Source organism: Polypterus senegalus, chromosome 6 (assembly GCF_016835505.1).
Source record: "Polypterus senegalus isolate Bchr_013 chromosome 6, ASM1683550v1, whole genome shotgun sequence".
NCBI lineage: Eukaryota > Metazoa > Chordata > Cladistia > Polypteriformes > Polypteridae > Polypterus > Polypterus senegalus.
The window spans coordinates 155,657,670-155,684,707 of NC_053159.1; the positions used below are offsets into that span (position 1 = coordinate 155,657,670).

The 27,038-nt window shown below is 41.0% G+C and overlaps 1 protein-coding gene across 1 annotated transcript; it reads left to right on the forward strand.

Moving 5' to 3' along the window:
- Positions 1-20,405: 20,405 nt before the first annotated feature.
- LOC120531729 (cyclin-dependent kinase 5 activator 1-like) lies at positions 20,406-23,005 on the forward strand. Its single transcript, XM_039757402.1, has one exon. It carries the CDS (start codon positions 20,655-20,657, stop codon positions 21,633-21,635), a length of 981 nt encoding a protein of 326 aa, XP_039613336.1. The 5' UTR covers positions 20,406-20,654; the 3' UTR covers positions 21,636-23,005.
- The last annotated feature ends 4,033 nt before the right edge of the window (positions 23,006-27,038 follow it).

Below are 27,038 nucleotides of genomic sequence, written 5' to 3' on the forward strand. Positions count from 1 at the left end.
AGGCACAAGCCCAAGCACACGTGAGGTTTATTTGCAAATTTACAGTGTTCCAACAAGCACAAACCCACTCTTTGCTTTCTTTTCTTTTCTTCTTCCTTCTTCCTCTCTCTTTTCTTCTCTTTCTCCTCCACTCTCCCTAGCAAGCTTCTTCATCGTCGTCATCGTCCTCTTCCTCCCGACTCTGGCTCACCCAGTAGTGTCTGCTGACCTCTTATATAAGGCACCCAGAAATGCTCCAGGTGCTCGGTGATGAACTTCCGGCAGCACTTCCAGGTGTGGAAGAAGTGCTGTGCTCCAGGGCTCAGTGTCTGCTGCAGCACCCATGGATCCCAACAGGGCTGTATCAAACTCCAACTCCTATGGAGCCCTGTGTGAGTCCGAGGCAGTGCTGTCATCCATGGCAGCTGCCACTTTTGCATTCCGGAGGATGTCATGTTCTGGCCACATCTCCTCCCCTGCTCCTTCTGGCATAGCGGTGTCCCAGCAAGGGGCAAGGGCCCAGGCCGTCCACAACACTGCCCCTGCCTCAGCTGAGCCTCATGGGGCAAAGCAGCCCATCCTGTGAGAGCTGGCTTTTCCAAGGAGGCCGAGATGTCATCTGGTCCACGGCTCTGTCCTGAAAAGACACAACCAGAAACGGACTTGTAGGTGCTGTACCGACATCGTCTCCTATCAACTCCCAATGTCCTCCACGGACAACACCTCCAGCCGTGACCAGGATGATTACACTCATAACAGCAACGCTCCCCTCCAGTTCATACCCTGTAGGAATTCCATCCTGCTTCATTCTGTGCCCAGCTGAGGTTGGTATGTCTCTCGTGAAGCCCTCCCTGCCTTTAAGCAGATGGATTCACGCTGCACACTGTTAGGAGACCCAGTCTTACTTTTCCAGATTCTCCTTTTATTTTGGGGCATAATGACAGTCTGGGTCCCCTTATGAGAAGAAAAGAGACCCTTCGTCGTCTGCGCCCCTTTGGACTTAATTGAGACTGCCGCCAGCACTTGGGGTGGAGCGTTCAAACAGTCAGCATTTAGCAGCCCCTCTCTTGCTCTGTTGGTAATTCCACCCCCACCACACGATCAGTCATTTCACTTGCGTCCACTGTTGTGGTAATAGCTACTCCAAGTCTGGAACTGACCGATAGCGGTGCACTTTCGCTCTGCATCCCTTTTTCATTTACGGTACAGGCTTACTTACCAGTACAGGCATTACTTACGTGTACTGGTACATTATTCCGGCTGGAGAGTCCAGCGTCACATCATTTCACCCACTCTTGCACCGCCTCATTATGGTCTGTTGCAACAGACCCAACACCTGCAATAATGACTGTATGGGCTGGAACATTCTCTTCAGCTCACGTACAGCTGATATCAGGTTATTAAATTTGGCTAGTGGTGGACTTGGGCTTCCTTCTTCCATATCCACTGAATAAGAGCCATTGGGTCGATGTACTCCCTGAGCAGGCCACGTCGGATGTCCTTGGAGCTCAGGGTGGAGGTTCACAGTCCCCGCCTGTACTCTTTTTGCAGTGGGATGCCAGTACACCCCCTCCATCCTCTTACCTCACCCGTGGAGGCTTTTCAGACCCTCTCAAATGCTCGACCTCAAGTTCACCCTGTCTTCATTCCTCAGATCAGCAGGTCTGGGCCACCAACACGGATCCGGCATTCTGCCATCTAGGAGGTAAGCACATGGTTCAGATATATAATAGTCCCAGGGAAGATCATCCCTGTCACCGGTGCCTACCTCAATATGGATCTGTCTTCCGGAACTTCTTTTGTCTGGGTGACTATTATTAAATAGTGCATTTTAATTTATCTACTTATTTATCTGTGGTATCCTTTATCCTTTAAGACTGAACATGCTATATGTAAGTATCTATCCTTTATAGTAGAGCCATAGACATATGGAATAAGCTACCGAGTAGAGTGGTAGACAGTAAGACTTTAGGGACTTTCGAAATTCAAAGGTTGCTATTTTGGAAGAATTAAGTGGATAGGACCGGCTTTGTTTGTTGCTTTGTTGGGCTAAATGGCCTGTTCTTACATAGATTATTCTAATGTAATGTTCTAACACAGTGCCTTCTGTCTGTCTCTCTATCAAAATTGTAAAATAACACAAAAACTAAACATTTATCAAAAATCTGCACTTCAAGCTACACATCTCTATTCCTGGTCTGTTTGACCTGCAGGGCCCGACTCAAGGTTACACAGGACTAAATTTAAGAGTTGTGAGGAGACACAGGCTTTTTGACTTTATTCAAGTCTTTGATAGTGAGCAGTCAGAGCATAGATGATCCGCTGACAAAATTACTTCTTGAAAAGTCATGTCATGTTCTAACCCACATAATCTAGATCAGGGTCATATGGGGGGCTGGAGCCTATCCCAGCCCTACATTGGCGCAAGGCAGGAACAAGCCCTGGCAAGGTACCATTGCAAGTCCATCACAGGAAAACACACACACACACATCCACCCACTAGTGCCAGTTTAGCGTCGCCAATTCACCTAACATGTATGTCTTTAGACAGTGGGAGTACCCAGAGGGATCTCAAGTAGACACAGGGAGAGCAAGCAAACTCCATGCAGTGAGGACCCGGTACAAACCTTGGTCCCCTTACTACTGCGAGGCAGCAGTGCTACCAATGTGCCACCATGACACCCTTTTTTAAAAGTAAATAAACAAAGTATCTGCAGCGGGTTGGCACCCTGCCCAGGATTGGTTGCTGCCTTGTGCCCTTTGTTGGCTGGGATTGGCTCCAGCAGACCCCCGTGACCCTGTGTTCAGATTCAGCAGGTTGTAAAATGGATGGATGAATAAACAAAGTATCATCAATATGCTAATAACTCCTGCTTTATTGTAAAAGTGCACACAGTGAGAAGAACAGAAGAAGATAATGTGCACACGTTGTCTTGTGTTTTTTTAATTGAGTGTTCGAATACATTTTGGTACAAAACTTATACAGGCAGACCCATGCAAGTGATTTCTGATTGGAACATTTTTTCCCTTTATAGACTGTGCTGTTTAAAAAATTAACTTAAGCAAGAGTGCCTACTAAAAAAATGTACACCCTTTGGAAGTTTACACTTTTTATAGCTATATAACATCGAACCACTGTGGTTTTGAATTGATCTTTTGGAAAATGAACAACAGAAAAGGACTCTTTAATGCAAAAGTAAAAAAAAAGATCTCTCCAAAGTGATCTAAATGCATTAATTAATTACAAATATAAAAGACAGCATAATTGTATGCTTAAATCATCGCTGGTGTAGCCAGTTGGTTTTAAAAGTCACTTAATGAGTTCAACAAAGATCACTTGTCTGTTGTTTCAACTGATTGCAGTGTCAATGCACCTGTAGCTGGAAGGAAAAACTTGTGGTGAGCCAGTATGGTGGCCTAGCAAAAAAAGAGCACTTGAGGCGGCTCTGTGAAAAGCACACCTCAGGGGATGATGGCAAAAATGATCCAAATCACTTAATTCCCAGTTAAATGAAGAGTCTGGCACAGCTGTAATTCTGCCTAACACAGGCCATTCACAAAAACAGAGAGATCATGCAGGAAGAAGATCAGTGAGGGCAGCCACCAAGAGATTTCTGAGAACTCTGGAGAAATCACGTGCTACAGTTGCTGAGGCTGGAGAGACTGTGCACACAGCAGTTGTTGCTTGGGTGCTTCACCAGTCACATCTTTATAGGAGAGTGGCAAAGAGAAAGGTGCAGCTATAAAAAACACAGGACATCTCAGCACATGGGAAGCTCTGAAGTCAGATGGAAGAAGGTTCCATGGTCTGGTGAGACCAAAGTTGAGCTTTTTAGCCATTACACTAAATGCTATGTTGATGTAAGCCAGACGCTGCACATTATCAAAAACCACACCATCCCCACCGTGAAGCATGGCAGTGTCAACATCATACTGTGCGGTTGCTTCTCTGCAGCACGGCCTTGAAGACTTGTGAGGGTAAAATGAATGTAGCAAAATATGGGGAAATCCTGGAGAAAAATCTGATAAAATCTGCAAGATCAGTGTCAAAAACACTTATTTATTTGGCTGATGCCTTTATCCAAGGTGACTTACAACATTTATGATAAAACTGGTTACATTTCTTTTGGTTTTCCAATTGGAGCACAGACAGCTCAAGTCCACACAGTGACAGTAACGGGATTTGAACTAGCAACCTCAGAGTTTGGAGGCCAACACCTTAACCGCTATACCACACTAACTGCCAAAAAAAGGCAAATTAAATCCACTGTTATTTAATGTTATATATTAATAAACTCTGAAGACTTTTTATATGAACTGCACATGCCCAATTTATGAGCATTTCAGAATGGAAAAGAGGAATGTGGATTGGAATGAGAATATGGGATGGAACTTTACCAGAAGCAGAAGGTAAAGCGTGGAAGCAGCATGGAGCTTTATCATAAATGGTCAGAAAATCTGTAGCAAGCAAACCTGTACTTTAAGATTCTCTCAAGAAAGGTAAGATTGAAATGTGTTTGTGTATAAAATCATTCTTCCTAGATCATGTCAGTAATAACAGAACAAGAAGCCAGCTGTTATTCCTGTAGCACAGGGGCCAAGCAGTACCATACCTAAGCCGGCTTTCTGTTTTATTTTCTGTTATTAATTTCAGTTATGAGTTTTGTGATCACGCTACCTCCCAGTTGTCTTGGAATGATGAAACATTGTAATCCCAGGCAGCAAACCCCAAAAGGGCACCAAATGTGTTCTATATGGACCAAAATGTGGGTCCCATATACAGTACATGACCAACATTGTACACCTACTGTAAGGATCATATAATGTTACTGATTACCTGGTGCAGGTGTGCTTGGAGCAAGCTAAAATCTGGACAGTTTGGGGGTCTCAGAGGACTAGGCTGGGAACCACTGTTCAAGATAACGTGCACCTAACCAGTCATTTAAAATAATGAAACTTACATTTACTCATTTGTCTTACCCCTTGTAACATTTCAGATACAATTAGTTACATTTCTTTTGTTTTTCCAAATGGAGCACAGACAGGTGAAGTGACCTGCTTATGACCACACTGTGTCAGTAGTGGATTTGAACCCACAGCCTCTGGGTTTCCAATCCAAACATTCAACCACTACATCGCCCACCCTGCCTTAAACCAAGAAATTGTTGAAAGAACATCAAAACGTTTTTGGACATTTAAATCCAAAAATGCCATTTAAATTGCACCAACTTTTATACCAAAAAAACCTCCCTGAAGTTAAAGTTCTTTATTCTGCAAAATGGATTAAATCTGCAGGATTTGGAACTTTAACTGGAGGGAATTTTTCAAGTTTGACAGAAGTTAAATGTGAAAAGTGTTTTGAAGTTCTTTTAATAATTTAAGTGTGGTGTAGTGGTTAAGACTTCAAACCTGTACCAGGCAATCAGTGTCCGCACACTAACCTATACGGGCCCCATATAATCCTTGGGTGCACATTTTGATGGGTCCCGTACGGAATGTCCATATGGATTTGCTACCTAGGAAGAGAAATAAAATGTAAAAAATAAAGAACAAAAAAAGCTATAAAACAGCATACATAAAAGCACAAAATACACTCGGCTAGTTTAGACATCTAAGAATATCTTAGGGATCTCGGCCCAGTGACCAGTAATGACTACTGAGACCTCTTTCATGAAAGGAGCTTAATACTCACAGTTTTATTTCTTTTTATTCACAAGCAGCTGAGGTGTAAGTACAGATATGAAAAATGTAACCATGAAACAAGGAGCTAGAAATCATATTTAAGAGAACTTGATCTTGAACCCTGCGGTGGGCTGGCACCCTGCCCAGGGTTTGTTTCCTGCCTTGAGCCCTGTGTTGGCTGGGATTGGCTCGAGCAGACCCCCGTGACACTGTAGTTAGGATATAGCAGGTTGGATAATGAATGGATGGATGATCTTGAACCTGTACCTCTTATACAAATAAGTCAGTGCTTTTATTCTTCTTTGCAAATATGTTTTCCTTTATTTTTTAAGCAAAGTATGTAAGAATTGTGAACACCTGTTTATATCACATTGATAAGGAAAGCTTACAAAGACTTCAAGAGTAACGTCAATCAATTGGTGTCATCAACCCGGTGACTAAAAATACTGTAAAAAAACAATTTAAAAAAATCTATATTTCAGAATCCCCAAAGTGGTAGCTAAAGGTCATGTCAGAAATTCTCTATACCTGAACTTTCTAGTCCCTGAAAGAAAGCAGCCAAGAAATGGACAGGCTGCAGGAGTGTGTTTAGCCCCTCTGTCCATGCGTGCTGCCCCATCCCATCTTGAGTCTGTCGCTTAACAATGTTGAGTCCTGCTTCAGTCATGTGCTGGAAGGAGCACTGGAAATGAAAGAAGGAGTCTAACTGGAGGTCTTCACTGACCCTTGTGAAACCCTCTAGTTTAGTCCACACATATAACAACAACAATAACATTTATTTCTATAGCACATTTTCATACAAACAATGTAGCTCAAAGTGATTTACATGATAAATAAAGAGAAAAAAGACAACATAAATAATTAAAATTAGGGAGCACTAATTAACATAGAATAAAAGTAAGGTCCGATGGCCTGGGAGGACAGAAAAAACAAAAAAAAACAAAAAAAATCTGCAGGGGTTCCAGGCCACGAGACCACCCAGCCCCCTCTAGACATTCTACCCAATCTAAATGATCTCAATCAGTCTTTTGTTGTCTTTCAGTCAGTTGTTGTCTTTTTTTTTTTGGCTTATTTTGTTCATCTTTCTACAATTTGTGAAGAGCAAAGCAGGCATGTTTCATGTTGTAGGTGATTCTGCAACTCTGAAATAAAGCGCTTAGTATAAAGAATTTTTCGTTGGAGGTTTTCAATGGTTTTTTGGGTGTGGAAAACAGGGAATACTGCTCAGTAAAGCCCGTTTTCACTTCCATTTTTACTTCTGTTCTTTTCTGCAGCTGTAAATTGCATAGAAATGTGTCACCCACTTTTCAAATCAATTCTGTTTATGGTTTTCTTTTGTATCATCACAGAGAGTGTGGTGCATTTTTTAAAAATGTGACATGTTGCATATTTTCCCTGTGAAGATACATTAAAATGTATCATCGAGCACATTACTGTGTTATCTTAACAGGAAAATCTCATAAAGTGAGAGCAGCTCCACCAAAGCCAGGCTGGCTGCAGATCAAATTCTTGTTTGATATATGGTTAGTTCATTTTTAAATATTGTATTTATGTTATTGTTACTTCTGTTAATTGCTTGCATTATTCTTTATTTTTGATGTTGTCTCTTTGTTATATGCCTTGTGCTTTGAGGGTGGTTCCCCATAAGATGGACCCACTTGCAGGGTACCCTTTTAAAATGGTTTCCTCCATTAGCTCTAGAGGTCCCTGTCAAGGCTGCCTGCTTCAACTACAATTCCCAAAAACAAATCCAACCTAGAGTGATGTCAGAGGTTTGTCTCCACCAATCGCACTAGGGCCCGCACTTTTTTGGCTTGCGAGCTACTTTTAAAATGACCAGGTCGAAATGATCTACCTACATTAAAAATGCTATATATCTATATACAGAGAGAGACAGTATACTTTATACATAAGTTATATGTTGTCGTACCTTGCATAACTGAATAACCTTTATGGCACAATAACAATTCAATACATTTATGGTCACTACAGTATTTGGATTTAATAATCTTCATGTTGGAAAAGGCTGACTCGCATAAGTAAGTAGAGCCGAATAATGCAGTCAAGGAGCTTTTGAATTCAGCTGAGTGAAAAATGACGGCTGTCCGATTAACTGCGATTTTAGTTCCCTCTCCTTTCTCTTTCTCAGATCGCTTTACGGAAGGAAGTCAGTTTCATAGTTTTTATGAACAGTTCGAAAGTGCCTTTCCACATTTCCCTTCTTTGGAATAGCAATGATAGATTGACAGATCAAACAAATGCACTTCGATTGTGACATTGTAAGAAAAAAAATCCTCTTTCCAATTCCACATCCGGCCCATTCCCTCCCCAAACATTTTTTTTTAAATCCCTTCTTTAGTTGATATGAATTGGAAGGCTAACTAGATCACAGCGGGAGTTTTGTAGTAGCTCGCGCATTTGATCGTGCGTGCGGGATGACCAGTGTGTAAGAAGAAAAGAGATCTCAGACTGGCCACCCTGTATGTCAATCAAGTGGCAAATGCCATAGGGAGGATATATGATAGAGTAACGTTTAAAAAAAAAATTTTTAGAATGCAACGCTATCTACCTTCACTACCTTTGCGATCTACCGGTCGATCGCGATCAATGCATTGGGCACCCCTGCACTAGGGGAACATATTGCTCCATCAGACAGTCCTTCACCACTCCTTCATTGTACTGGCTTCCTACATAGGAAAGCCAAAATTATGTGGACACACCTCCAGATTATTGAGTTCATGTATTTTAGTCAAACTCATTGTTAACAGATAAATAATATCAAGCACATAGCCGTTGTGATAGGAACCAGTGCGTCAGCGAGCCCCAAACACGAACACACAGTGAGTCCCAGGTTCAAATAATGGAGTGTTTATTCAATTCACTTCCTCCACAATGTGACAAAGCAGCACAAAAACACAGGTTTCTTTTTCCGATACACAAAAATCTCTCTCCCTTCCAATTCTTACCACCTCACTGCCCTCCTCCAGTTGAGTGTTGCCTTTCTTCCTCCCAGCTCCGACTCGCCTGGATAAGTGAGTACAGTCCCTTTTATTACAGACCCGGGAGTACTTCCAGTGCCAGGGCAATTGCCCGACGGAAACACTTCCAGGTCACATGGAAGTACATTATAATAGGGAGCTTGTCTCCCTAGCTGCAGCGCCATCATGCAGCACCCAGTGACCCCATCAGGGCTGCCCTGCCGGACTATATCTTCAGGCATGTCCTGGTGGTTTCCCCCCTGGGGAATGATATTCAGGGCTGCTATCATCTATCATGCTGGGGGAGGAAAAAGCCCGCAGCAACATCTTTATTCTTCAATGGGCTGTCTGACTCTGTTATGGCCAACTCTTCCGGGTCTGGTTCCTCTCTCTTCCCTAGTCAGGATGCCTGTCTGCCATCCAGGGGCTTCCCATCTGGGTAAGGAACCATACCCTCTTCTGGCTACAATGCCGGTTTAGCCCATATGGCACCTACACCATACAATCTCTCTCTGTTGACAAACAGTGGCTGTAGAATGGCTCATACTGAGAGTTCATTGACGTTAAACATGCCATTGTCATAGGATGCCACCTTTTCCACTAGTCAGCACATTAAATTCCTGCTCTACTAGAGTGTCCTGGTCAACTGTGAGTGTCATTATTATGAAGTGGAAGCATCTAGGAGCAACAATGGCTCGGCCACAAAGTGATAGACTGTGCAAACTCACAGAGTACTGAAGTGCTTAGCACATAACAATTGGCAATCATGGCTACCATTTCTCACAAAAGAGTGCCTCTGAAAGCAACACCAGAGCAAGAATTGTGCATCTGGAGCTTCATGAACTGGGTCTCCATGGCTGCACATAAGCTGAAGATCACTATAGGCGTTTTCTCACCACCAAAACTTTATTTTCAGGAACCAATGAGACAGCTACAGTATGAAGAGTGATGTGCCAATTACGAGCTAGGTATTCTAATCCAACATCAGTATCTGATCTTACAAATGCTATTTTGGCTAAATGGACACAAATTCCCACAGACACACTAACATCTTGTGGAAAGCCTTCCCAGAAGAGTGGAGGCTGTTATTGCTGCAAGAGGTGGGGAAATATTAATATTAAGGCCCATGGTTTTGGAAAGTAAAGTCCAACCCACTCATATACAGTACGTGTGCTAGTCATGTGTCCACAAACGTTTGGCCATATAGTGTACTGCTAACCTCTCTGACATGATCCAAAGTGCATGTGTACCCTCCTTTATATTCAATAATACCGATATCTAACCTATCACATTCTGGGCTGTATCCTGTCCTGGACTTAATGCAGCCAAGAAAGGTTCCCCTAAAATATGATGAATGGAGATGTACCTGGTGCATTTCTTGAACTCAAAACCTTATCCTTCACTTCACTTAAAGTCACACTTTCCTTCATCAACTCATATCTCCTCACTGTGGCCGCATGTAGCCATTCTTAAGGTGAAGTAGCCTAAGTTAGAGAAAAATGGACTGAAAATATTATCCTTGCATCTCCCTTTTCAGCCAAATAAAGAGATTAATTATCCTTGCTAGGTCTCACTAAACTGTGCAATTAAGCCATAAACAGGTTATGATTAGTCAAATCCTTCCGGCTTTTTGTAATTTCCTATTCTAATAGCCAATATTTGTTAAGGGTGTTTCAAATGAATTGTTTATTGTGCTGTTTTTTTTATTGTGTTGGGTGGGTTTGGAATATAAATTGATTACCTTTTACATGTTGCAGATGCTGCTCAGCAGCCTAAGCCTTCCTAAACGAATTGTAATCCTAACCTGCTTAATACTTACAGTTTGTAAGGGCACTACATTAAAATAATTGCTTGTTTTTAATAGCTGTGTCTCATATTAATTTGCAGGTAACATTCAAGATTTTGAGCCCATCTCAGTTGCCTAACACGTACAAAGTGAAAGACAGAAGTGTAAAGCTAAATAATAGAGAACATAATTATTGTTCGAGGGGTTAATTATGCACTTGTTTCAACTTAGTTTTTCTCTTCACTCAGTGCAGACATGAGCTTCATTCTGCAAAAGCAGCTGGCAGGTCGGAACTGAGGCCATCCCTCCCTTACAATTTCTTAGTCTTTTGTGCTTCTACTGTGCCTACAGCATTTTAGTCAGCCAATCAGTATTTATTTAATTGGCACAATTCAAAGGAAATGGGTGCCATCCCAGGATGAGTAAGGCCAGCACCTCCTGAGCTTCTACTGGAATGAGCAGACTCAGGAACTAAATGAAAGACAGATGTATAGATAGATACAGGGATGGACATTAAAATGTTTCTTTTATATTGTTCTAAATCTGACTGGCCATGTTGCTTGCTGTGTTGGAAACAGGTCAGGACATTGTTTTCACCCCAATTTTTTAATACTTCTTATAACAAGACTAGAGGGCTTTGCCCCCTGCTCGCTTTGCTTGGCAACCAAAGGCCATTTTGTGTCTCTGCCACTCACGTAAGTGGATTTCACTTTCACCAAATGACAAATCTTTTCATTCTCGCAGATACGCCTCTTCATTGGGAAGAGACACTACTTTTCCCTGATGGCAACACAAATTAGATGATCTACAAGTCTCCGACTTAAAGTTTAAAGCCAAACAATATCTACATACTTCTGTCATATCACCTATGTCCATATATTCAATCTCTTTTTGCTGTTCTGTTATTTCACCGAGTAATAATTTCCATGTGTTAGTGCTAATGAGATGTTTACTACCAGTTTTTTGAGACTTTTGAATTTAAGTACTTTCATAATCTCTAACCTTCTGTGCATGTGAATCACACCAACATTTCTGAACCTCTTTACGACATTCTACTTTGTCTTCTACTCTTTGTCTTTTATTTCTGACCCTGTTTGGAGCTGAGAGCACAGAAACTGTGTCTGACAATAGCATTTACACAAATGAGAAGTGATTGGACCATGGGCATTGTTCTAACAACATCACATTAAAGTACGGTAAATTCTGAAAAGAATGATACCAAACATATATACAGTATGTAGGTTTTAAAATAAGCCAGATTTAAAGCGTGACAAAAAAAGTGACATAAAAACGTGACACAAAATCGTTGCACTTTTAGGATTAGGATTTTATATATATAGAGAGTAAATTATTAAGCAAAAAACTGCTTATTCCTACCAAGTTGTATGAAAATAATGACAAACTATGTGACTCGCCATTCAGTCAGCGGTCCATTGCAGTGGTAGCTAAGCTTTTTAATGGAGAATCTACTGTAACAGGTCAACTGGCAGCAAATCTAAGGTCAGTTCTTTCCATGGCACCCCGCCCAGGTGATTCCCACCTTATGGTTCCAGACTGGCCTTGTAACCATAAACTAGACTAAGTGGTTTCCACAATGGATGGATGGGTATATCTGCTATTTTTCTGGACTGCATGTTGTCATCTTTTCTTGATGGCAGTTCATCCAGAGCTGTTTTCCACCTTGTATTCAGTATTTCCCAGATAGACTATAGCAACCTTCAACTTCAATTTATATATTAAAGTGGAATATGGAATGTCATGTTCTTTTATAAATTATTGTGTGTTTCTGCTATGGACTGGAGCCCCATTAATGGATGCATTCATTCCTTTAACTGGACAACCAAATATGTAAGGATGGATGGATGGATGGATCAATAATCTTATGTGTGGTGCACCACAACTATCTAATGGTTGGCACTACGCCTTAAACAGTTCCAAAGTATCAGTCTGAATTCCAGCTCAGACACTCCCTGTGCACAGTTTTTGCTGTGTATGTGTGAGGTGTTTCCTGCTACTTTGTTTTAATTCCCAACATCCCAAATATGTGCAAGTTAGGTGAATTGATGACTTTCAGCTGGTTAAACGGGAGTGTGCCCTGCAGTAGATCTTTATCCCCATACACTTTTAAAAATATTGCTTTTTTAATGGAACTTTACTGGGTTTTGTGGTTCATATAGACCCATTGCTTGACAAAGAACCATTTAATTCTAGTAAGGATTCACCGCATATGAAATTTACGTCTTTGAGCTTTTAAAAAGTTTCTAATATGTGGACAAAACAGAAATCTTCAATGTATGGTGAATACTAACAGATCAAAAAAAAAAAAACAAGAAGCTTTGAGAGTCTTTGTAAAATTATAATTAACTATAATTATTGACCCATTGATTTTCCACAAATCCTTATTATCTGTTCATATTTTGGAGCTTGGTGTGGATCTAAATAGATAAAGATTCTTTCTCAAACCTTCATATGGATGGATCTTCAGGGTACCAAAAAATGGGGAGCCACCATGGGCAGTCCAGTACCTCCCCCGGGACACTTGGTGGCAGCCTGCATGGTTGACGGTGATTCCCCAACCACACACAGGGCTCCATGGGAGATGGAGTCCTCCACAGCCTGGTTGGGGGCTCGGATGGCCGCTAGGGGGAGCTGCATGGACTCAGCAGCCTGGCTGGACGAATCTTCAGCCCCACCCGGAGGTGCAATTAGGACCAGGTGGTCAAGCACCTGGAACACTTCGGGGTGGGTTATAAAAAGGGCCAGCCACCACCACTCAAGGAGCCAGGGTCGGGAGGAGGAGGAGGACTAGGACTACGCTTGTGGAGGAAGGGTGATAGTGGAAGAAAAGTGTGTTGCGGTATTGTGTTTGTGCTTTGGGACAGTGTATTGCCTGTGGGTCAAAGGGAAGATGTGCGCCCACGGGTGAAGAAAAATAAAGTATTGGTGTTTTTATACGTGCCTCCGTGTCATTCTGTGTTGGGTCAGACACCTAAATAGCGCCTTGGTTACAATAGATAGATAGATAGATAGATAGATAGATAGATAGATAGATAGATAGATAGATAGATAGATAGATAGATAGATAGATAGATAGAAAATCATTGCTATAATATTGTGGATAGATAGATAGATAGATAGATAGATAGATAGATAGATAGATAGATAGATAGATAGATAGATAGATAGATAGATAGATAGATAGATATTAAGGGCAAAGAATCTTGGTGTCATTTTTGATTCCTCCCTCTCTTATTCTGCCCACATAAATCATATTAAGAAACTTTCTTACTTTCACCTCTGTAAAATATCCCGTGTTTGCTCCTTCCTCTCCTTTTCTAATTCTGATAAACTGGTCCATGCTTTTATCACATCCCGCATCGATTATTGTAATTCCCTACTGGCAGGTGCCCTTCTAATCTTATATCACAGCTCCAGCTTATTCAAAACTCGGCTGCAAGAGTCCTTACTCAAACCAGCAGCAGCGAGCACATAACACCCATCCTGCTCCGTCTTCACTGGCTCCCTGTGTCTTACAGAATCGAATATAAAATCCTACTAATAACCTACAAAGCCTTAAACGACATTGCGTCAAGCTACATCAGTGACCTTCTCCATCACTATGTGCCTGTCCGCCCACTAAGGTCCTCTGATTCTGCCAATCTTGTTGTGCCCCACACTAATCTACACTCCATGGGTGACAGGGCCTTCAGCTGTATAGCGCACAGACTCTGGAATGACCTAACGAAATTAATCAGGTCAGCTGACTCTATGAATTCTTTTAAAAAACAACTCAAAACTCATCTGTTCAGGAAGGTTTTTAGCTCTACTTGACTTTATTACCCTTCTCTCAGTTTACCTCTCTGTCAAGATGTTCATGTAACCTGTGTGTGTGTGCTAGGCGATCAATTATGTTGTCTGTTAGGCTTTTTCTCTGAATTTACTATCTTACTCGTCTTTATTTATGTATCTGGTTTGTACAATGCTATATACTGTATACCCTGCCGTTCTTTCTTAAATTCTGCAAGTGCCTTGAGCATGGGAAAGGCGCTATATAAATAAAATGAATTATTATTATATGAAGGGCACTTTATAATACTGTAGATAGATAGATAGATAGATAGATAGATAGATAGATAGATAGATAGATAGATAGATAGATAGATAGATAGATAATAAAAAGCACTGCATCATAGATCAATGTTTGTATTTCTGTTCTAGCTTTACTAGAAATAGTAAGAGACTCTTCTGAAACGTGCTTAATCCAGTTCATGGTTACAAGGGACTTGATGCAATCCCAGCAGAATTGTGTACAATACCGAAACCAACCCTGGATTCCCTTAAGGGGCCAATTTAAAACTGCCACACTTCCTAACACACACACACACACGTCTTTGAGATGTAGGAGGAAAACCACAGTACCTGAAAAGATAAGAAAAAAAGGGACAAATAAGCCAACTGCGGGTTTAACTAACTGACTGATTGATTAATAGCCCCAGGACCCCAAAAAACAATGTAAACCTGGAAAAGAGTAATTTAGATAACCTAATGTTATTTTAGTCCATGAAATTTGTAACCCCACAAGAACTGTAATAAAGTAAAGAAAAAGATCAATGAAGCATTGTGCGTGGTGAAGACAGGCGTAATTATATCTGTATTATTAATATGTATCTAAGCTCCATAGCTCCGACTGTACATGACATCCTCCTGCAAACTATTCTTAGATGTCTGATTTTTTTTTTTTTGCAATTACTTCTACCCATTGGTATAATTAAAATGTTCAGGCTCACTAATTCCATGTTGTTTGTTAAAAGAGAAAGAAGCCCATTAAATGAAGCTCCCCTTAACCCCCAATCATTTGCCACCCCTCCTTCCAGAGTCTTTAAAGTGTGACTTTGTCTGCTGCTGTCGTGTTCGTTTTCACACTGAATACAATTTTCTGCTGCTAGTTTTTACTTTCCCAGCTGTGCACTCAGACTTAGTGGAAGTGCAGCTTGTTAACGTTTCCCAAAGGTGATTTTCAGCAGTGGTCTCATGACCAGTCCTCCTGCTGACACTTCATTGACGGGGAGAAAATGATGGCTCCCTTTTTGTCCTCCTGTATCTGTTTTCGACATTGTCAGACAGTGTTACATTTTGCACACAAAGACAGCGCATATCATTTCAATATGATAATGTGCTGAAACGACTCCAAACAAGAGCTGGAGCACATCTCAGGTTACTAAAAGCTGTTAATTATACACTGCACATTTTAACTCCCATTTTAAACTAATAGAGGTGTCATAAAGCTTCCTGCTGGTTTGCTATTTTTCTCAGTTTTTCATTTTCCTTCATTTTGACTAACTTAGGTATAATTGCTATTTTTTTCCTGATTTTCTAAAAAGAAGATTTGATCAAATACGATATATGTTTAATGTTACAGGAGAACAAATGTAAACCCAAAATCATGAATAATTCTTTACAAAATTTAAAAAGATTATTGTTTTAGTTTTCAGTCTGAAAACTACATCCATCCATCCATTATCCAACCTGCTATATCCTAACTACAGGGCCACGGGGGTCCGCTGGAGCCACGATAATTTCTTCTTTTCTGATACACTGTAAAGGATCAGTTCCCTTAATTTAGATTTTTATTTCTTTAAAAGTTGTTTGTTGGTTTGTTTTTTTTAAATGACAAAACAGAGTGGCACACAAGTTAGTGCTGCTACCTTTAATTTAGACCTATGTGGATTTTGCATGGGCGGCACAGTGGCGCAGAGGTAGCACTGCTGCCTTGCAGGAGACCCAGGTTTGCTTCCCGGGTCCTCCCTGCGTGGAGTTTGCATGTTGTCTGCGTGGGTTTCCTCCGGGCGCTCCGGTTTCCTCCCACAGTCCAAAGACATGCAGGTTAGGTGGATTGGCGATTCTAAATTGGCCCTAGTGTGTGCTTGGTGTGTGGGTGTGTTTGTGTGTGTCCTGCGGTGGGTTGGCACCCTGCCCGGGATTGGTTCCTGCCTTGTGCCCTGTGTTGGCTGGGATTGGCTCCAGCAGACCCCCATGACCCTGTGTTCGGATTCAGCGAGTTGGAAAATGGATGGATGGATGGATTTTGCATGGTCACTTCATGTTCTTGTGGGATTTCTCCAGGTACTCCAGCTACAACCCTCAATCTCAAAGCCATGACAGTCTGAAAAATGAACAAAATGGCACAGTATGATGTGGCTGTGCCCTGCAATAATATGATATCTAGTCCAGCATTTGTTCCTGCCTTACAGCCAGGGCTTCTGAGATAGACTCCAGCTCCCCAGCACATTGTAATAGAATAAAGGGGGTTCAGGAAGCAGAAAGGTGAGTTGGATTAACATTTATCTAGTCATTGAAGCTAACATCAGGTAACAACTGTAATCAGACCTCCGCCCATGTCAGGGGTCTCAGACTCAGGTCCTGCAGAGCTGCGGTGGCTGTAAGTTTTCATTCCAGCCATTTTCTTAATTAGTCACCAGTTTCTGCTGGTGATGGGACAGACTTTGTTTCCTTGATTTTCATTAAAACTCTTGTTAAGGCTGTAAAACTTAATTTCCTTGTTTTATTATTTCCTTAATCAGCTTCCAGGTCACAAAATAAAAATACAAAAGTTTGTCAAGTAATGTAAGCCTTATCAGCTTTATTATTGCTCAGGCTAAACTAAGCATGTGAAAAACCCACAAAAATAAATTTCATGGATCTGGGCTTTCAATTTGATTGTTTTTTTTAATGCTGTGTAAATGCAGAATATTACTGGATTATGATTTTTATAAATCTACAAAGAATATTGAAATGTTTAGGTATGTAAACTGAAAAAAGAAAATGTTGCAATTACTTCATTTTGTTATGTCAGCAGGTTCGAAGTAGCTAGCATAACTGCAGTTTTATACATAAGCACACAGTAGGTTAGTCAAAGTTTGTGTTGCTGTGACGTGCTTTGACTTACATACGCTTAGGAAACATCATTACTTTTTAATAACCAAATATGTTTTGTCTTCAGCTACTTAAACGTATCCATTTAAACACAATACACGCCGTCTATTAGCACAGACGATATAACAGGTGTATTAAAACTGTGTAAAGGCTCATGCATTATTTTGTGATGTGAACCAGAAAATTGTCCCAAAGAATGAGAGGGCTGTGTCTGTGCATCTGAAGGATGCAGAAGGAAGACTCTGACTGACATGTGCTTATACACCAAATGGTAGTTTGGAGTACCAGGCCTTCTTGGAGTGCAGCTTAAGGGGATACTGGAAAGGCTTCCAACTGGGGACTCCATACTCCTGCTATGACTTCAATGTCCATGCAGGTAAAGATGGAGACACCTGCAGAGGAGTAATTGGGACAAATGGCTTTCCTGATCTAAACTCGAGCTGCATTTTTATTATTTGGCCTTCTATGCTAGGCATGGTTTGTCCATAACAAACTCCATGCTAGGACATAAGGTGGCTCATAAGTGTACTTGGCACCAGAGTGACTTAGACCAAAGAGCTATGATCAATTTTATAATTGTATCATCAGATTTCCGGTTATATGTTCTGCACACTCGGGTGAAGAGAAGGGCAGAGCTGTCAACTGATTCCCAGTCGGCGGTGAGTTGGGTCAAATAGTGGGGGAGGTACCTGAGCAGACCTGGAAAGACAAAGCAGGCTGTGAGGATGGATTGGGAATATCTAGGGGAGGCCTCTTTCCAGAAGACTTTCAACTCCATCTTCTGAAAGAGCTTTTCCTGCATCCTGGGGAAGTCTGGGGACAAGGGCATCATTCAAAGATTTGATTGAGGAAGCAGTTGCTAAGAACTGTGGCCTGGAGGACATAGGCATCTATTAAGGCAGAAACCCAAGGAACCAGTGGTGGACACCAGAGGTGGGGGATGCCATCGGGCTGAAGACGGAGGCCTTCTGTGTTTGGTTAGGAAGGGACACTCCAGAAGCAGCAGAGAGGTATTGACAGGTCAAAAGAGCTGCAATTTTGGTGGTCTGCATGAGAAGCAAACAGGTGCTGGGGGAGCTCAGAAAGACTGTGGAAAGTGACTACTGATCAGCCTCAAAGAGGTTCTGGGCTTTTTACCGGTCTATTCTCAGTAAGAGTGGAGAAATGCTGACCCAGACTGAAGATGTAGTCTAGCAGTGTAAGGAACAATTTGAGAAGCTCTTGAACCTGATGGACACACCAGAAGCTGTTGGGGGATCAATGCCCATTTCCCTGAGGCAGATAACTGAGCTACTTAAGCAACTCGGCAATAGCAAGGACCCAGATTTGGGGGCCTAGAGATCAATACAGAAAAGATGAAAGCTCTGGATAAAAGCTGACATGCTTTTTCAGTGTTCCATGGTCATCAGGAGCCATACCCCTGAAGTGGCAGACCAGGATGGTGCTCCTTATTTTTATAAAGGGGGACTGACGTGTGGGCGGCACGGTGGCACAGTGGTAGCGCTGCTGCCTTGCAGTTAGGAGACCCGGGTTTGCTTCCCGGGTCCTCCCTGTGTGGAGTTTGCATGTTCTCTGCGTGGGTTTCCTCCGGGTGCTCCAGTTTCCTCCTACAGTCCAAAGACATGCAGGTTAGGTGGATTGGCGATTCTAAATTGGCCCGTTTGTGTGTGTCCTGCGGTGGGTTGGCAACCTGCCTGGGATTGGCTCCAGCAGACCCCTGTGACCCTGTATTCAGATTCAGTGGGTTAGAAAATGGATGGACTGAAGGGTAAGCTCCAACTAAACTAATTTAGATATATAAAGTAAACATCTCAATTATTTCATCTTTTTCATAATATGGTGTGTGTAAATTTGTGATGTAAATGCTGGGATGATCAGTTACACTTTGTGTTCTAATTTTTTTTAGTGTTTTCTGCAGTAGAGTGATGTTTAAGATGTTTTAATAATTATCTCTAATGGTTGTTTAAAAAATATCTATCTATCTATCTATCTATCTATCTATCTATCTATCTATCTATCTATCTATTTATCTATCTATCTTTTAGAAAATACCTGTAATACCATACAAAAGAAAAATATTTTAGAATACAGATAGTCCATTTTCTTTAAAGAACCCATAAACATCAATTTTATCTTTATGCATAGTCTAGTTATGTCGGGACAAAGGGAGACAGACTCCGGTGCCAAAGTAATCTATTTTAGATTAATTTCAGTTCACCTTAGAACAATTATATTTATTATTATTATTAATTGTGTAGTTCCAGATCCAGTTTTTTTTACATATTGAATCTCTGGAGCCGATCTCGTGAAAACAGCAGATTTGTTTGCAGCTCCCAGGACCCGCAGGCAGCAGAGCTATTTGCACCACGCTACGCTTAATGTTATTATTTTACGTTTATCCATTACAGAAACCATTGAGTCATTTTCAGTGTACCTGGTTGTGGACGGGACGCAAGTCCTTGGCAGTGCACATTAATGCAGTGACTGAGACGATGATGCTCTCACTTTTTCTTAGACACAGAAACAATTTTGTACAAAGTTCTTTCTATAATGATGTTCATTGATATTTTAAGGTGAAACTGTCACTTACTGTATTTCTTACAGTACCCTGATAAAATCTATCTATCTATCTATCTATCTATCTATCTATCTATCTATCTTCTCGTGGTTGTAAATGGTACGATAATAGCAAAATATGTATACAATTATTTAATCTTCTCGTACATTAAGCCTTATATAAAGAAATGGGGTCAAATTAAATTTAACCAAATCCCTGAAATCCATGGCACTAAGCTTACCCCAATTTTAACCAGCAAGGTAGATTTAAGGAAAATATCTCCCCCTTTAAAATAGAACGCTATATTTGGCCCTTCGGTAATATAAATGGCAATACTCCGGGTCGGGCGGAGAGTCTTCCTCGTGATTGGTGAGCCGGGACGTCTGTTCTCTCTCGCCGTCTTCGGATTGGTTGTGTTATTAGACTACAGGGGCTTATCTGCGTCTACGGCTTCAACCTCATTGTTTTTGCTACCCTGTGATTCTGTAGGTCCAGCCCATTTCTCCCACCGTCTGAAGCTGGAAGTTCATGAGACAGCAGGAGAAGGAGTGGCTGTGGGCGCCGCATCTCTACCCCACTGCAGTTTTCAGTGGACTAATTACTTTTCAATGGCACTGAATCACCGTTGATCACTCTGAAGCTTTATAGTTGTTGCGGGCTGTCAGTCTTCAACCAGGAGTGAGCACAGCAAGAGAAATCGCACCATCGGGCCGCGGGGTATTGGCTGAAATCAGAAAACATGGGCACCGTTCTCTCTTTATCTCCCGGATCTGGGAAGGGAGGAATCGCGGAGGAGAAATCGGACTCAATGGGGGGTTATTCGGCAATCCCAAACAGTAAAAACGGCAAAACGGAGAAGAGCCTAAAGAGACATTCCGTGATCATTTCGGCACTCACCTGGAAGAGACTGGTGGCTGCGTCAGCTAAGAAGAAAAACGCTAAAAAGATCAACCCCAACCCCCCTGCGTCGCAGGCCAACAACAACCCTGTGGAGCATCTGAATAACGAGAATTTGAAAAAGTCTCAACAGCAACCCAGTTCGGATCGAAAAGTGTCTCACCGGGAACAGAAGTCCGTTCCACTAGCTGTTCCAGTGCCCACCGTTCCTAACCAGAGCCTCCATCCGAACCAGACCCAGAACATTACGCAGAATGGCAAGCAGCTCATTTCCGTGCCGAAACAGGCAAGCAACCGGTCTCTGTGCTCCCCGAGACGAGTGATCGTGCAGGCATCCACCGGGGAGCTGCTGCGCTGCCTGGGAGAGTTCATGTGCAGGAGATGCTTCAGGCTGAAGGAACTGAGCCCCAACGAGATCATCCTGTGGTTCAGAAACGTGGACCGTTCGCTGCTCCTCCAAGGATGGCAGGACCAGGGCTTCATTACACCTGCTAACCTGGTATTCGTTTACCTGCTGTGCAGAGAAGCTGTAAGCGACGAAATCAACAGCGAATACGAACTTCAAGCGGTCTTCCTCACCTGTCTGTACCTGGCCTATTCCTATATGGGGAACGAAATTTCGTATCCTCTGAAACCATTTCTAGTGGAGACCAACAAGGAGGTCTTCTGGGAAAGGTGCCTGCGGATCATTGATAAAATGAGTGCCAAAATGCTACAGATTAATTCCGATCCACACTTCTTTACTCAGGTATTCCAGGACCTGAAAACCGAAGGAGAAAGCAGAGAATCAAATGGACACTGGACTATCAATCTTGACCGTTAAGAAGGCGTTCTGAAATGATGGACATCTAGGATCAATATATCCGCAGCAGCACCCTGAATAAATGGGGCTAATTTAGGGGCTTGGGGAAAAAGTGGAATGGAAAGGTGGTGTGCACTAGAGCCTTTGGATCAAAATAGATTGAGGTATCCCTTTTTCTGATAAGAGGCGTTTCTTTGTTGTATATCACTGTAAATTAAATACCCGTAATGATACTGTGAATCACAGTACGTTGGGAGCTTTTTCGGGGAATGGGGTGTAAAACAAATGCATGCCTACTGTTTATCCTAAATGTTCTTTCAACGTGGCTTTAAAATGGGTGATATTAAAGAGCTGCAGTCAAGCAATCAAAATTGTTAGCTAGTCTCTTGATGTTTAGGTTATATATTTGTATATTTATTTCATTTTTTTGGGAAAAGGGACTACAGAGAAGCAGTGTTACTGTTTTGGATTCGACGTGGAGCTGTCCAAGGTGCTGGCCTTTCTCGGATTTATATTGCACATTATTAATATTAAACCTCATACTGTCTATTTGAATGTACAATTTCACAAGAAAATGTTACTATACCGTCAAAATGTGCCAATATTGTTGAAATGTATAAAACGTATTGTTTTATATTGTATATTTAAACAAAACATTATAAATGAACGATATCCAGTTAAATGGGTGTTATGGCTCTTTTCATTGGAATGTGTTCATTGGATAATGTCCAAAACTACACTCCCATTATATGGTTGTGTCTGCTGGCACAGTCAGAGCTTACTAAATCTAACAACTGCATTTCATTCCTTGTCATTGTCTACTACTTCCTAATGGCAAATTTGGCCGGACTCTTCAGAAAATAATGAAGTGCAATAATTCCAAAAAGCTCAATAATTAATTGCTTCAGTCTTGGATGATCTCTTGTGTTCGTACGTGAGGTGGTACTATATATTACAAGTGACAGGTTGAGATCATTATAAAAAGGAGCATTTGTCGCAATATTTGATTCACAACATGCTAAGGAAGGTTAAAAATAAGAGAGCTTTTTTTATTTTGTATGGCGCCTTTCAGAATGGATATGACCCCAAATTAATTTACACCATATAGAGGTCAATTTTACACAAATTTGGCCTTTTTTATTTTTGCTCTAAGATAAAATGACGCTGAGAAATGTGACTTGATAAGTATTACATGGGGATTCAGTAAGAATCCGTGACCTAACATGCTTCAGACCAACTTTCTAGTTATTAGGCCACACTACCTGGGAGTCCATTTATCCCTAAACAGCCACTATTTTCTAAAAGGTGTCTTTGTGACTGCCAAAAAAGCAATTTGGTTTAATTAGACACTTAATTATGACCTTACATTTTATCAATTATATTAAGGAGCAATATTTTTTTTTATAAATTAAAAAAAATACTTTTTTCGATTCTATTTTATTTTTTGGTTAATTTAGTGTGCTCTTGTTGATGAAAATAATGTATGTTTCGCATCATTGGTTTGTTGTTTTTTGCCAAAAGATGTCTAGGGTACTATTGTCAAAAGGGTAAGTGCTGAAATGTGAATAACACAACAGCAACTTTCATTCCGATAAATAATGCAGACGAATAATCAATTAATTTTCTAAACCTGCTAACAAATAAATATTGTGCATCGTTACTTTATATCGAAGCAATTCAGCCTGCCCAGCGCAGCTCTGTTGCTGACCAAGGTGCTGAAAAGGCCTCCGCGCTGCCAATTTTGGATGATGGCCAAAGAGTCTTAGGTCATTGGGTTGTTACGAGTTTCATGCCAAAACTCAGCAACTGTCATAATCCTGCAAATCCAACCATTCAACAACTGTATTATTTATGATTACAGTAGTAAATATTTTAATAAGCATACTGATATTCTAACATGCAGTTTATGCTTTGACCTGTTGTTAAGCTCAAAAAATTCAATTAAATGCACATTTATATAAATTATAATAATTAATATTATTCAGGTGAGTCAAAAAATTGTAAATATCAAATTGCATTTTGTGTTCCATGAATCCTTTGCATGCTCATAAAAACAGTTTTATGGGTCAGTACATATGTACAGTATGTTAGCTTAATTAAAAGAAAACACATTATATTGAAAGAAATTATTCTGAATTCTATTTAATGATGTACAGCTTCGCTCATCGAGGTTAAAGACCCTCTTATTGTTTTGTTGGTTGAGCAATCATATATAGGCTTATTTTGTTTCACACATTGTGTGATTAATGTAACTACTTTGTATACTCTCACTTTTATCAATAGAATATGCAGCATATACACAAACAGGATGTATGAGCTGAGATTTCCAGTTGATTCTAATTAAAATATTTGTATACTTATAGTATAAATGTACACTCAGACACACAAACATACACAAATATAGTGAGAAGGGCTATACTGTAAGTATACATATACTTTAGTTATTATTGACATGAAATCTGAATTAATTCACTGATTGGCAGGCACAAGGAGCCTTCAGAATTTGTGAATAAACCACATGGTACATGGCCTGAGTGTTCTCTTACCTGATTGGCTGGAATTTGGTGCAGTCTGCTAGAGCTGTCACTCAGTGACTGAGAGCTGCAGAGCTCAACGGTGGGAGGAATTTTATAATCCAACACTGCAGAAGTGGTCTTCTGGTAACCATAGCAACCAGTACAATTCTGATTTTGTATCATACAGATTTATTGTGGGTCAGATGGATATATAGTATAAAGTATGCTGGTAAAAGTAGAATACATTTCAAATAGTATACATTCCATAATAGGTGGACAATCTATTTCATATATGTTCTAATACCTAAATAGTGCATAACAGGTCAATTACTTACACATGTGCATTTTTTTCAAGTTTATCATTATCTTGTGCATATTGAACAGCACTTAATTTAGATGGAATAGAATCATCTGTTTGCTTTTTTTCCCTCAATTACAGGCAAATAATGGATTTCTACAAAGGAAACTTGAATTTGGTTTGTTGTTGCCGTTTTTAAGCAATCAATTTTAAGAGATCTCTTATTTCAAATGCTTTGTAATTTGTCGATGAGTCTAAATATTGAGAAATATGTACAGTATGCTAATTTTATTAATGTTTTGAAGTAAGAAAACCATGCACTGTTTCCCCCTGTCACCTACAAAATGATGAACCTGTCTTGGCTTAGGTGATTAAGCTTTTTGCACATTAGAAGCTCACCCACTCCCCTCACACTCCAGCCCACCCCCAAACAGCCATAGACACACAGAAAGGTACATGAAGGAAGACAAACAAAAAACTGAACACATAATGTAATTAACCAAAGGTTGTCTTTTAACATTAACCTTTTGTATTGTTTAAATAGGCCATGCAGAAACTGATTGAAATGGTCATTCAGCTGATTATCTTCTTAGAAACCATCAAACACAGATTTTGTTTTTCATGACAGATAATTTTAAAAAAGCTTCTTGGCATAGTGGCTCAATGAGTTATGTTGCTCACTGTTTCACTGTGTTAGGCCCTCAGTTTAATAACCACTTGGGATGTCCTTCACATAGAGCTTGTATGCTTTTCTATTCATTTAGGTTTTCTTTGGCATTACAGTTTCCTGCCAACTTCCAAGGACATACCTGATAGGTTTATTTGGTTGCCCTAAATTGGCCCAGCATGAGAATAAGGATGACTGTGCCCTAAGATGAATTACCATCCTGCGATTCAGTAAAGGGCTGGACTTGCTTTCTTGCCACTGCCGGGTTGAGCTTCAGCTTCCTGCAACCAGAATTCAAAAATTGAACAGGTGGACTTGCTGACATCTTTAGAACATAAAAACAAGAAATATGACAAATGAGGAGACCATTCAGTTCATCAGGTGTATTTGTTTAGTTAAAACCTAAGCTGCCCCCACATTTCCTCCCGTAACATCTTTAATGTTGTTTCTGTGTATCTGCTTCAACAATATGTCTTGGTAGTTTGTTCCAGACTGATGTGCTTCCTGGTTTCAGACCTAAATGCACTGCCCCTTAATTTGCCCTGGTGTCTTTGAGTATGTGATTTACCCTTACAATGAACGAATTCTGATGAATCTATGCTATTTATGTCTATTGATGTCCCCATGCAGTCTCCTTTGTTTGAGACTAAACAGGTTTTACTCCCTGAGACTGTCAGTGTAGGCCATGTCCTTAAGCCCTGGGATGCACTTGGTTGCTTTCCTCTGCAAATCTTCAAGTGCTGCTATGTCTTTCTTGTTGTGTGGTGACCAGAGCTGCACACAATGCTCCAGATGTCGTCTCACTTGTGCAGTATATAGTATGAGCGTTACGTCCCTTGGTTTATATTCAACGGTTTTCGTGATATAACCTAAAATTTTATGGGCCTTTTAAATAGCTTCTGCACATTGCTTAGGCAATGGAAACATTGCGTCAACAGCATTTTTTACATTTTTCCTCAACATTAATTACCTTTTGATTGAAAATTTCAGTTTTAGGACACTAATGTATGCAAATATCCTGTTTAGTACATGCTATATATATATACAGTATATACCCAAGGAGGCATCTTGTTGGGAGTGACACTTGGTGCCCAAGCAAAAAAAAAATTAGGAAAGTTAAAGGGTATGTGCTACGTAAAGTGTGTGGTATGTATACAGAGGATCACTCTGGACACTGAGGGGACCCCAGGAGTTGAGTAATAGAACAGTATAATAGTGCAGACTGCCCACTATGGACACTGAGGGGTCCAAATGGGCTTCGACCATCACGGATGGAAATGAACCATACAGTATAAAATTAGTTAAGAATTTATATTAATTGATAATTCTTAATCTGAGGGATAGAAATGAGTGTGGGTGCATGCATAAGTGTAACATATTGTGAACACCAGGCCTGTCCTGGGCTGGTTCTTGTGCTGTGTCCAGTGCTACTGGGTTGGGCTTCCACCCCAGATAATGTAGGCTGGAAAATGGATAAGCTTGATAGAAATGACGTGCATGATAAGGTAAATGGCATCTCTAAACTTTCTCAGTATGAGAGATTATGTATAAGTGTGTTATTGTGAGCCATGATATGGTAGGGGTGGCCCGGTGGTGCAGTGGGTAGCGCTGCTGCCTCACAGTTAGGAGACCTGGGTTCACTTCTTGGGTCCTCCCTGCGTGGAGTTTGCATGTTCTCCCCGTGTCTGCATGGGTTTCCTCCGGTTACTCCGATTTCCTCCCACAGTCCAAAAACATGCAGGTTAGGTGCATTGGCGATTCGAAATTGAATGTGCGTGTGTGTCCTGCGGTGGGCTTACACCCTGCCCAGGGTTTGTTTCCTGCCTTGCACCCTGTGTTGGCTGGGATTGGCTCCAGCAGAACCCCCATGACCCTGTAGTTAGGATATAGCAGGTTGGATAATGGATGGATGGATGGATGATATGGTAACCTGTCCAGAGTTT